This window comes from Leguminivora glycinivorella, chromosome 17 (assembly GCF_023078275.1).
Source record: "Leguminivora glycinivorella isolate SPB_JAAS2020 chromosome 17, LegGlyc_1.1, whole genome shotgun sequence".
NCBI classification, from domain to species: Eukaryota; Metazoa; Arthropoda; class Insecta; order Lepidoptera; family Tortricidae; genus Leguminivora; species Leguminivora glycinivorella.
Window position 1 is genome coordinate 21,056,014 of NC_062987.1, and position 13,002 is coordinate 21,069,015.

The 13,002-nt window shown below is 38.1% G+C and overlaps 1 protein-coding gene across 1 annotated transcript; it reads right to left on the reverse strand.

Annotated features, from left to right (window-relative positions):
- Nucleotides 1-6,772: 6,772 nt before the first annotated feature.
- LOC125235331 (neuropeptide-like protein 31) lies at nucleotides 6,773-10,343 on the reverse strand. The gene is made up of 3 exons (XM_048141868.1): nucleotides 10,331-10,343; nucleotides 7,835-8,097; nucleotides 6,773-7,015 (listed from the first exon to the last, which is right to left on the reverse strand). Exons 1-3 carry the CDS (start codon nucleotides 10,340-10,342, stop codon nucleotides 6,940-6,942), a joined length of 351 nt encoding a protein of 116 aa, XP_047997825.1. The 5' UTR covers nucleotide 10,343; the 3' UTR covers nucleotides 6,773-6,939.
- Nucleotides 10,344-13,002: the final 2,659 nt, after the last annotated feature.

The following is a 13,002-nucleotide window of genomic DNA, read 5'->3' on the forward strand; positions in this document are numbered from 1 at the left end:
TTTTTTAGTCGATGTGCAAGGAGTCATGTTAACACTTGCGACAAACTATGCCTAGGATGGCTAAGGAATCAACTAGGTCTAGCATAACTTAGCGATATACATTAAATTTAGACACGAGTGAGCTACCTACAAATACTAATGACTTACGTATTTGTTAAAATATCATCCAAACACTGCGAGTTCTATAGCCGAGCACAGCACTTCAAATACATAAATAAAAACTTTATTATTAATTACCTACTAGTCAAGGGCGTGATGTTCTAAACATAAGCTTTAACGAACTGTCATTATATATATATTTATCATTTATTTATAGTTTTGTTCAAAAAGACACGATATTTTACACAAAATCATTGTAATTATTGTGAATTTTACATTTAAATATTTTAAATGTTTCTTTTTCCAGTTTTAAGAATAAAATAAAATTAAAAATTAGTAATCGTTCCTGGTTTTCGAACGTCAAACGTCACAAGGGGAAAACGAGATAGATTTATACGATTCCTATAGCGTCATCCTTTTCTTGTCAAAACGATTCAGTTGCGGACCAGAGACAATATCGGTCTTTCATTCACTTGTACGCGGTTAAGTTTCGACTCTGAACATTGGAGGTCATGGTAGCAAATTGAGACGCTCAGTTTAGGCACCTAAACTGAACTGCTCTGCGTTTGAATCGTTTTTAAAAAGATCGTGGTAAGGCTGCAGTTCAGTTTAGGTGCCTAAACTGAGCGTCTCAATTTGCTACCATGACCTCCAATGTTCAGAGTCGAAACTGAACCGCGTACAAGTGAATGAAAGACCGATATTGTCTCTGGTCCGCAACTGAATCGTTTTGACAAGAAAAGGATGACGCTATAGGAATCGTATAAATCTATCTCGTTTTCCCTTTGTGACGTTTGATCGTTCGAAAACCAGGAACGATTACTAATTTTTAATTTTATTTTATTCTTAAAACTGGAAAAAGAAACATTTAAAATATTTAAATGTAAAATTCACAATAATTACAATGATTTTGTGTAAAATATCGTGTCTTTTTGAACAAAACTATAAATAAATGATAAATATATATATATATAATGACAGTTCGTTAACGCTTATGTTTAGAACACCGCGCCCTTGACTAGTAGGTAATTAATAATAAAGTTTTTATTTATGTATTTGAAGTGCTGTGCTCGGCTATAGAACTCGCAGTGTTTGGATGATATTTTAACAAATACGTAAGTCATTAGTATTTGTAGGTAGCTCACTCGTGTCTAAATTTAATGTATATCGCTAAGTTATGCTAGACCTAGTTGATTCCTTAGCCATCCTAGGCATAGTTTGTCGCAAGTGTTAACATGACTCCTTGCATATCGACTAAAAAAGGATCAGACTTTTTCTCGCTCTTTTTGATTTGCGTTTTTGCGAAAGTTGCGAGATCATAGGGCACTCTAAAAATGTAAAAACGTGTAGTTATTGGAATAGTTGGTCCGTAAATATTACTAAACAAAATCATAAAACTAAATATTTTATTATCGAATCGGTAAGGATCGAAAAACCAAAATAATAAATTAATCAGGTGATGAAACTAGCTTTAGTTATATTTTCCATCTCCTACTCCTTATAAAAACACAAAACTATTTAGTATCGCTAGTGTTACAACAAAGCGATTCAGAATAATGCGGTAAATGAGTAACTTTTTATGAATCGCTAAATTTGACATTCCTGCGATTCAGTTTAGGCTCAAGTGGCATGTCATGGTACGAAATACACTTGAGATGAGTGAATGAAACGGCTGGGACGCTTATCGCTCGCTCGGTCGAAATTTGATCGCAATAACAACGTCGTGGTAGGAAATAGCGACGCAGTTCAGTTTAGGTCCTAAACTGAATCGCGTTAAGAGATCATGGTAAGGCCCCTGTCTATTTTGATGAAAGTGATGGACTAAATACTGGGCTATGGATAAAAAACCGGACGCCTGCCTAATAAAACGGTATCCAATTTTATTTCCGGCAGACGGTGACTCGTCCCCACAAGATGGGCCCCCACAAAAAGCGACATCCAAGATGGCTCAAGGGCAACACCGGTGTGAGAACTCAAGGGTGTCGAGAGGTGTACACCGCTTTCTGCCCAGTGGCTGTTAAGCCACTGTACCAACTCACGTCTTATGCAAATTTTCACTTCCACCCCTGGGGCATGTAGCCCTAACGACTCCACTCTGGACGGCCAGCCAAGGCAAGCCAGAGGTAGAGAGTACTGTCCCACCCACCCGCCTTACGGGTAACAGAACTCCCCAGGAGCACTCGGGTACGTGGGGTCGCTGTTCCCCAACAGCTCGCCACAAGCTGCCCTGCGTTGACTGATTGCACTGGTAAAACCAATGGGCGATGGGGTTATTATTATTATTATTGTATGTATGTTATCTGATATCTCCGAGAATCGTGAACCGATTTTCAATTTTTTATTTTTTATTTAAAACGGGTATAACCCCGAGATGGTCCCATTGGCACCAAGTCGGAGTCTGATGATGGGATCTTGGAGAAATCGAGGGAACTCTTCAAATGTTATAGGCACATGTAATGTTTTTAGTGTATTTTTCAAAGGTACACCAGTATTTACGCCTGATGCTAATATTTTTATGTGGCTGAGCTGATGATGGAAGGTCAACTCCTCAATGGTTAGGAGTTAAAGAATAATTCTTTGACTACTGTACGCATATTCGGACTGATACTTATAATAACAATAGGAACCACTAAAAATCAACAAATAAATAAACTTAAAAAAAACCGCCTTAAAAAAAAGCGCATTACAAAACACGGAGAAACTAAAAAGCAAAAAATAATGAACCTTTGAAATCAGATTTCCTATCGGATTGCAATAATCTAAACATCCAAATTATAAACAAATCAATTATTTTTGTAAAAATAATTGATTTGTTTATAATTTGGATGTTTAGATCAATTATTTTTGGAAAAATAATTGATTTGTTTATAATTTGGATGTTTAGATTATTGCAATCCGATAAGAAATCTGAATTCAAAGGTTCATTATTTTTTACTTTTTAGTTTCTCCGTGTTTTGTAATGCGCTTTTTTTGAAGGCGGTTTTATCTGATACCTGAGCATAACCTAAGTTCTGTAGTTTTAGGAATACGGCGGCGACTTGTTAGTTGCCGACGATTTGTCAATGTTGCCGCCCAATCATTAGGTACGTGGCCGTGTGTTTATTATTTACTCATGCGTTTTTAAACCCCGACGCAAAAACGAAGGGGTGTTATAAGTTTGACGTGTCTGTCTGTCTGTCTGTCTGTCTGTCTGTTTGTCTGTCTGTCTTTGTGCGTGTCTGTCTGTGGCATCGTAGCTCCCGAACGGATGAACCGATTTAGATTTAGTTTTTTTTTTTTGTTTGAAAGCTGAGTTAGTCGGGAGTGTTCTTAGCCATGTTTCATGAAAATCGGTTTACTATGTCGCGGTCGGGGGTTTTTCAAAATTTTAATTTTGTGGTTAGGTTATCAAATTATAACTTTAGGTAGGTGTTAGTATGTCTAGGCTTTTAGCTTTAGTTGCAAGCCTTTATTAATATTTCAGCGTATATGTATAGTTCATGTTCAAAACGTGACAGTTGTCTTTTGATCGCCACGGAGCGTGAGTGATTATTATTATTTAATTTTATTTATTCATAGAACAATACAAGATTGTGTTGAATATTTACACCTTAACTACTATTTAGTATTGGCCACTTGTCTGTACTGTTTAGTTTCCTTAGTTCGGTATAAATTGTCGTTGTATTGTGGTTATTATTTATGTTATTATATCCTGTAAATTATACATATTTGTTCCGTTTGTATGAAGAAGTAATGGAAGGGTTGCCACGGAAGACCAGCGTTAAAGTATCCAAAAGGTACCTTGACACCAAGCTGAGTGGAAACCTTTTCAGTGACGTTTTATTTCCATTTTTGTGACATGTTTTTGTAATTTATATTGTTTAAGCGTCCTGAATAAAGTTTTTTCTATTCTATTCTATTCTTGAAGTCCTACGCCTCTAGCAAAGATTACAGTCATTGACGCTCAGCGGCGACGCACAACTGATTCTGTCGCCCCTACCAATACTGAAGAGCTATAGGATAACTACGATACTTTTGGCTAGAGACCCAGCGGCCTGTTTCACCACAGTGAGAATAGTCGTCCGAAAGTGACACTTCGATGTTCATTGCCTGTTCAACAAAGATACACATATAAGTAACGCCAAAGACATATATAACTCCGTATAGACAAATAACATCTAAGAAAAAAACGTACCTCAGTACCATATTGGCGATGGCGTACGCTCAGCTAGATGGCGCTAATATTAATATTTGACATTTTAAAACATATCAAGCTAAGAATATGGGCCAAATTGTCAAAACTGAGGTTCAAAACTTTTAAGCCTGTGTCAAGAGATGGCAGTCTATGCACTGTGATTACACATTTTACTTCGACAGTAACTCTCTATAATACTCGATCCTCTTTGGTAACGCTGAGTAATTATGTTACTTAGGTATACATACATACAATTACCTTGTATCCCACAAAAAGGTAGGCAGAGCACATGAAACCACTCGAGTTTCAGTGCCACTCTTGACAATTAAGACTTGAAAGAAAACGAAATTGTGTCAGATGTAAATGTCACTGTGGTGTTATAGGGCACTGGTCTAAGCTACCACCCAGTAATCAAGAAAAGGAAAGGACCCACCTTGAGCCCTAGCTAATTATATTTATGAATCAGCCTTTTCCCATACTTGTAGGTGTCGCAAGATCCTGTCCTGAGTTTCCGGTTGCAACATGGTACCTTCCGTCGGTTGACTAACACCAACTTAGGGAAAAAAAATTTGAAGTGGATATATGTAGGTACTTACTTTAAAATGTATTGGCAATGTACCTACGTGAAGGAGTGGGGCTGATTTTTACAATAATTTGTAGTCGAACCAGTCGAACTTAATATGAAATAGCCTAAAATAAATTACGATAGTCAACAATATATATTACACCGTGGCTTGCGTGGGCGACGGTCGCGCGATGGTCGCGCGACGGCGATGCGACGCATACGAAATCAAACCTTATCGATATGGAAGTATGAGACGCGACGGCGACGGTCGCGCGACCGGCGCCCACGCAAGACACAGCGTTAGTTAAAATTGCCTCCCAGTCTAAATTGTCCCTGTGCACAAAATCTTGCTAAACTAGCGGTGGCAGTTGGAACTAATGTGACTTCATAAGTTTAAAATATTTGCTATTGATACAGGAACATCAAGTGCATAAGTTTGAAGGAAATAATTTGTATAAGTACTTAAGTGAAAAATTGACAGATACTCGTAATTTTATCAATTTCGTTACATTTGTGAAAACTCGAAACGTAGAGATAGCATTTTTTTCCACACTGATAGACGCATTACTTCTTTACTATCCGTTTCGTTAATTCTCAGTTTCGGTACGAAATTGAAAAGGTACAAATTTTCTGCAATCGACCCATAGGTGTCCCTATATTAAATATGTACAGGTACCTACTCGTAGTGTTCTTAGAATTAAATAACTATGTTTGACCACTGCTTTACGATCGTTTTAATTTAATCTTACCACACGTTTTCCGACTATTTATAAGGTAATAAATTTATTCTATCTCCGAAATCAAGTTTTTCACACACTGTTAGGCACTGGTCCCACCGCGAGCTAGTAAGCTATGAGCTATCGGCTATAAAAACGAACAAAAGATAAGCACTCCCGTGCGAATAAAAGAGACACGGCGATTTTGATAGCTCACCGCCGGGCGAGTAACTATAAACATCGCCGTGTCTCTTTTATTTGCACGGGAGCGACTATCTTTTGTTCGTTTTTATAGCCGATAGCTCATAGCTTACTAGCTCGCGGTGGGACCAGTGCCTTATGTATGTACATATGTAGGTTCCTAGATAGTGAGATTAGTGACTATAAATTTAACCAGTTTTTTCTTGTGACTGTACGGATGTGTGTCGGGAAAGTGCATAATTTGTGGGAAAAGGTGGCCTTGTGTTGATATTTATCAATTTTAATATTGATATTACTTATTTTTTCTGCGTCACATCATCTGTCAATACTAGTTTGAAGAATACAGGACGTTTTTATGATACCTGCAATAATTTACGCTATAAATTTATTGGGTCACACTGAGGAAATGTGATTTTGGAGCCAATTCCGAAATCTCTTTCATAGAAATTGACAGATACAAATATGATATATGATCGCTTTAATATTCAATGAGGTGACTTGTATAAAAAGTCGCTCCTACTCTCTAAAAATAGTAGGTAGTAAAAGAGTCTAAGATCCCGAGTCCATGGCAATTTATGCCTAATTATGATTTTGAATGCCACCAGTTAATGAGGTGCACCATAATTTAATAGGTAACTCTCATATTTGTGTCAGTTACTCAACTAAGTAATGGATAGGTAACAAAGGACAGAATGGTCTGCATTAATCCTCGATGATTATACAGGGTGAAATAAAAAGGACCGTTCAAACAGCATAGTGACTTTTGAGGTCATAATGAACAACTTTTATTATGGGACCAATGCTCAAATCGTGAAAATAAAATTGGCTGTTCCATAGAAATGAGCGGCATCATGACCGTTGAAATGTATGAAACAACAAATTTTTTGGGGATTTCAGCATTGGTCCCATAATAAAAGTTGTTCATTATGACCTCAAAAGTCACTATGCAAAGTTTGAACGGTCCTCTTTATTTCACCCTGTATATTTCGATGGTACCAAAAAAAACAAATATTTCCAAATTAATATTTATTGAATAGACAGCGAAGACTTAATTTGGCACTATCACTCGACGACACCTTAACATAAAGTCGCGTAAACGCGAGGCGGGAGGCCTAAAGGCCAGGGCCTAAAAGCCAGAGGCCAAAAAGCCGGGGCCTAAAAGCCAGAGGCCAAAAGGCCTAGGCCTAATGCCAGCCATGGCCAAGGCCGAGAAGGGGCGCCCCGTGGTATCCGAGGCCTATGGGGGCGGCGACGCTATGGCTGAAACAAAAAAATGGGTTAAGTGTCATATTTTTCTTAATGCTGGTGGGACGAGCAGTCGATGGATGGTCATGGTCAGCTTCGTGGTCACTTTGTATTTGTAATGCAAATTTTTTTCTGTTGGTTTCTTTTCATAACAAGTTTAGTGCCGGTCGAAAGGCCGCTATCTCTATCGCTCTTGCGTATTGAAATACAGAGCCAGCGGCCTTTCGATCGGCGTTTGACGTCGCAGAAATGCCATTCTGCTAGCAGGCCTGATAAGACAAGCGCGCGTAATGGTTAGTCAAGTCGAACTATTTATGAAGAGCAGTATAATACAAGTAGATATCTTACACAGTTCCGACTTACCTGATAAGAGGAGCGTGTGCGATGTGAGCAGCCAAATGTCCTCCATACAACCCTAGCCCATGCCCAAGGTCTCCAACATATCCATGCGCTAGCCCTCCATTTCCAAGCCTCTTACTTACTGCTACGGCGCAGCGACAGCGACCTTGATCTTAACCTTCGACACCAAGGACCACCATCTTCACTACACTACCTGACGAGGGTATTCGAAGATTTCTGAGCCAAGAATTCTAGGTTCAAGTGATGTTTTCCCTTGGGTCTTTCCCTGAATCTTACACAGATAACTAACCTAATAAAGAAAGTCTTCCTGCATGGGCGAATTGGGTCGGGGATCAGGGAGCGGGACCGTGTCTCTCGTTCTGGGTCTTTTCTGATGCAGAGGCATCGCATTAAGTGTGATGGGAACCTTCGCAACTGGAAGGGACTGGGGCACATAGATTTTAGTTCTAGTATTTAAAGTAGTAGGTAAGATACCTGATAAGAGGAGCGTGTGCAATGGGAGCAGCCAAATGTCCTCCATACAATCCATGTCCACCATACAGCCCCAGCCCATGTCCAAATCCTCCAACATATCCATGCGCCAGCCCTCCATATCCAAGGCCACCGTATCCAAGGCCGCCGTAACCAAGGCCGCCGTAACCAAGGCCGCCGTAGCCAAGGCCTAGCACGCCTCGTTTCTCGTTCTTCTTCTCTTCTGCGCCGTAGACGGCCGCTGCGGCTAGCAGTAGAACGCACAGCTGAGGAAAGATTTTGAGCATGAATTAAGAGTAGAATCTGCAGTGTGAACCACGAATCTGACTTTGGCAGATATTCTTCTAACAGTAAAAGATGGCGGAAGAACATAAAAATAGCTGCGTCTGCTATAGTCTAGGTGCGGATGCGACTGACCACAACCGCTCTATCATGAGAGAAGATTTTTTGCTGGAATTTTGCATGAAAATAATGGACAACTTTCGTCGTGTTAGTTCTCATAATTTAAAATATTTGAATTTGAACATCACATAAAGACAGTTTATGTGAAGGAAGCTTGTGAATAAAAGGAAGAAAAGTAAATACTTGTGGTTGATAGTTCTGTAGTCACAAATGTCACAATAAGTAGGTAGGTAGCTACTTTTATTCACAATTAAGATTCCACCACCTAACCTAAACTAAATGGTGCAATATTGAACAAAACCAATTATTTTATATGTAATCCGAAACAAAGCTAAGATCGCAGTAAGAGGCAACATGCAAAATCGTGACTACGAACTGTGTGTCGCAAGCGGGAGGTCCCGGGTTCGAGCCCGGTCATTTATTGACTGTTGATTGCGAGGGAATGGAAATCAATGTACAATTACTGAACTTCTAGATCTATCGAACTAATCAGTGATCATAATAGATTTTGTGAAACCGCCATCACATTAAAAATTAAACTCGATGATACGTCCCTTTATAATTATAAGTAGGTATTAAGTATGAAGATATTACCTGCAGTTTCAGCTCAATTTAATAGGCAGATTAGTAAAATTTTACACAAACAAACATTACATACATACATACAATCACGCCTGTATCCCATGGAGGGGTAGGCAGAGCACATGAAACTACTCAAGTTTCAGTGCCACTTTTGGCAAATAAGGGGTTGACAGAAAACGACAGACAGATTGCAGTGACAGGTTGCCAGCCTCTCGCCTACGCCACAATTTAACCCATATCCCACAGTCGTCTTCTACGACACCCACGGGAAGAAAGGGGGTGGTAAAATTCTTAACCTGTCACCACACGGACAAACAGACATTACAAGTAAAATTAAACTAACTACTTAAAGGAAAGTTTGTAGGGTAAATCGGGCTGTAGTATGATCGTCAGAGTGTCAGCCACAAATTTTAAAAAAACTGCACACTTGTTTGATTTCAGCCTCGGGCACTGGAGGTCACTTTTCAGATGTGCACAGTAGTGCATAATTAGTCTGGGCGGGTACACCAGCATCAATCAAAGCTATGTTTTTGACCCTCTAGCTATATTCGTAGCTGTGTTTTTGACTGTATTTAGGGCACGAGTAAAATTGGGGAGAAAAGTGTTGTAAAGTTCAACGTTTTGATTTTATTTTCCAGGTCATTTAGGGTCTCTAATATTAATTCAAGTCTACTTTATTTTTGTTTTGGGATTAGGTCACTTTGTTTACTACAGTTCTTGGACTTAATTCACCTTGAATATAGATTTAGGGTGATTATTAAACTCCAAGATCTGTAGCCAACCTATTTATTTACTTTTCCCCTCACTAGCTCGGAAACACGTATTTTGTCCTTTAATACCAGCGGGTAAAAACGCATTTTATCCACTAGTGGGTAAAGTAATTTGACCTTGAATAAAGTCAAATTAACTGCTTTAAAATTGATAAAAGTAGGTGAATCTAGTAATAAAGATGATTTACCACCTGTGGAACTACTGGAAGCAGTGATAAACGCATTTTTTGCGTTGTAGTTTCCTCGCTATAGTGAGGGGAAAAGTTTTGTGTTACACTCGGGTGCAAATGTATTTTACTTCTCGTGTGTTAAAAAACTCGCAAGTTCAGGATTCTATTCTCGAACCACTCGCTTCGCTCGTGGTTCAACTATAGAATCTTTTCACTTGCTCGTTTTTCAATTCCACACTCGGCGTTAAAATACAACTTTGCCCCCTTGTATAACAAATAACTATTAAAGATGAACTTTATTTTTAACCATAAACTTTTTAGCTTAATCCATTTTAGGGCTAGTTTATAAGTCTGAATCTAAGCCTACCTACCTACCTTAAGTTTTTTATCAAACTTTTCACGTCAATTTTATGACTAAACCTAGGTATTTATTTACTTTAAAGGTTAAGTTTATTTTTAACCCAAATTTTTAAGTTAATCCATTTTAGGGCTACTTTCTAGGCCTAAACCTTAAGTTTTTTTTTATCAAACTTTTCCGATGTTATGCCTAAGTCTAGTCTAGATCTAGGACTTACGATAGCCTTCATGTTGCCGTGTTCGGGTGAGAACTGGCCAGGTTGGGAGCCGGTCGCTTTTATACGGGCGGCCCCTCTAGGTTGTCTAGGCGGGCTAGTACTTAGGGCGCGAGTACTGGCGGATAGACAAGTGGTTCATTCGTATATTTAACGTTCAAATTTTTGATTTCATTTGACTGTCTAAAACTTTTGCTCAAAATTATACATACCTACTTATCTTAAAAATGTTTATTTATGCCATTTAATTTGTCAAAATATATAAAGTACCTATTGTTTTATTTTGTGTAATGTCTATAAATTAATATTGTCTTCGGTTACCGCGATAGTTACTCATGAAATAAAACTATGGAAACGGATTAAATCGCGTATAATGAATTTAAAATACATCCCGACGTTTCGAACTCTTTACTTTATTCTTTTTCATTATTCTTTCTTTTTTTTAACAGAGTAATGGTAAAATTTTTTGAATATTGTATAACTGGCTTTATTAATAGTGTGTGAACCTGCCTTAGAAATCTATATTATTTGTGGTCATGGTTCGTTAATATTTCTTGTAAGTGGGTAGCTTTTGCACATTTTAATTTTTCCTCAGTCACCCGTTGACCACGAACGCTGTAAAGAGTTCGAAACGTCGGGATGTATTTTAAATTCATTATACGCGATTTAATCCGTTTCCATAGTTTTATTTCTATAAATTAAATAAACATACAGAGATTCATAATCTTTATTATTTTGAATAGAAATATAAATATATTTATTGCAAGAATATAGTTTTGTTAGTCAGTGCGGTGTCCTTATGTTCTACCCTATGATAGGCATGCAATATAAAGCTAACATGCAAAAACAAAACATGCAAAAAAGTATATCATAATATGATAAAGTCCGTAGTAAGGGAATTTTGAAATAAGTACAATACAATTTTAGAATTATTGAATTAATTTAGCAGTCAACAAATAATCTATATTTTATTTTTACATTAATGGAAACGAAGGAGATTGAGAAAGAAAAACGGTAGGCCTCAGAGTGAATGAGACTAAAACTAAATTACTAGTGAGAGACCCAGTAAATACAAACCAAAACCAGGGAACCTTCGTCACCCTCGGTAGCTCACTAATCTCCCCAGTGAACGAAATTAGATACCTAGGAACATACATCACGTCTACGCTATCTAGAAATAACACAGTTCACACACGTTGCAAACAGGCTCTACGAAACGCTAAAATTCTTACTAAATTCGTCAAAGAATCTAAAATGCAATGGCAGATCACACTTCTACTATATAAAATGGTCATCGAACCTACCATCACATACGGGCTCAAGTGTGCAGCCCTTACTAAAGCCAATAGATCCAAACTCAGACGCTATGAGCGAATAATATTAAGAGACATGATAAACAAGTCAGGAACAGCACCGAAACCAGCTAAGATTCGAGATATCCTCAACGGTAAAACAATCACAAAGAGGATAAAATGCCTCCGAATGTGCTACCTAGGACACATCCTAAGACGCCCTAAACCCCACCTCTTAGAGGCCGCCTATAGATACAGAGCCAATAAACTTAAAGTGGGCAGACCTATCTACACGTGGGAAAATTCACTGATGCAAGACATGGAATATTACCCCAGACATCCTTCCGAATGGCTCAACATGGCAGAGGACAAAAGCCAATTCGTAAAAGCAGCAAGAGAAATTTATACACTAGAAGAGACCGACAGCGAATCAGAAGAAGAAGTAGACCATCGAATCGACGAGCAGCCAGAATTCTAAGATTATATTGCATACAGCTAACTCGAAACAAGTTAGTTAGCTAATCGAAACTAAAACGAGGAACAGACATATTAATTTTCTAACGCTCTCCTTTAATGACTTAACCTACCCCTCCTACCTTCCAATATTGGCTCAAGGCTGCATAGCCGACTGATTGACTATCCTCCCCCTATCCCTGAGCGTGTCACTCCCCACAAAACTACGCCCCCTGGTACGCCGGCTAGTCCGGAGCAGGCATGTCCTGGCTGGGTACGGCGTCTCTTGTCTTGTCTTGTCTTGTCTTGACGAAGGAGATTGAGAAAGAAAAAATAACAATAATAGAAAAATTATAAGCAAAAATAAGCAATGAGCATTATGGGTTTTCATCAGACATAAATTCTTGGATTGAGTAATAATTAACAGTGCCCACCACCCACCACTTGTGACAGTGGGCATTTTTAATTTAAATTAATTGTATGTGTTATTTTTACGGTTTAAATAAATGTTATATGAACATAATTATTATAGAATAAAGCACCGTATAATTGTAGATAAAGATCACATGTGAGTTCATAATGGTTAATATTATCACATTTCAAAATATGGCTTCAAAAATTTCAGGATTAGAAGATAATTAGCAAAGTTTATTTATTAATCGAATTATCAAAACTTTTCTTCGAGTAAACGAGTAAGGGCTGAACAAGGTGAACTTAATGCCAGAAGGCAATATCTACCAAGTAACCTTCGGGCCTTTGAAGCAAACCGGGATCAAAAACATTCTTGCCTAATCTGAAATGAAAAAATTAGCGATCTCTATCCTCGTCCTGCCCAATGTGATTTATAAAGAACATATTCCAATTTTCGGAAATTATGAAATAAAAGCCTGGGTAGGCAAAAAATATCTTATTTTTAAATGTTTTACCTAA

What these genes read in the sequence shown, in the direction of transcription:
- LOC125235331 (XM_048141868.1), bottom strand. An exon ending in GCACACGCTCCTCTTATCAG is followed by an intron (nt 7,016 to 7,834) that starts GTATCTTACCTA and finishes TTTTTGTTTCAG; the next exon opens with CCATAGCGTCGCCGCCCCCA.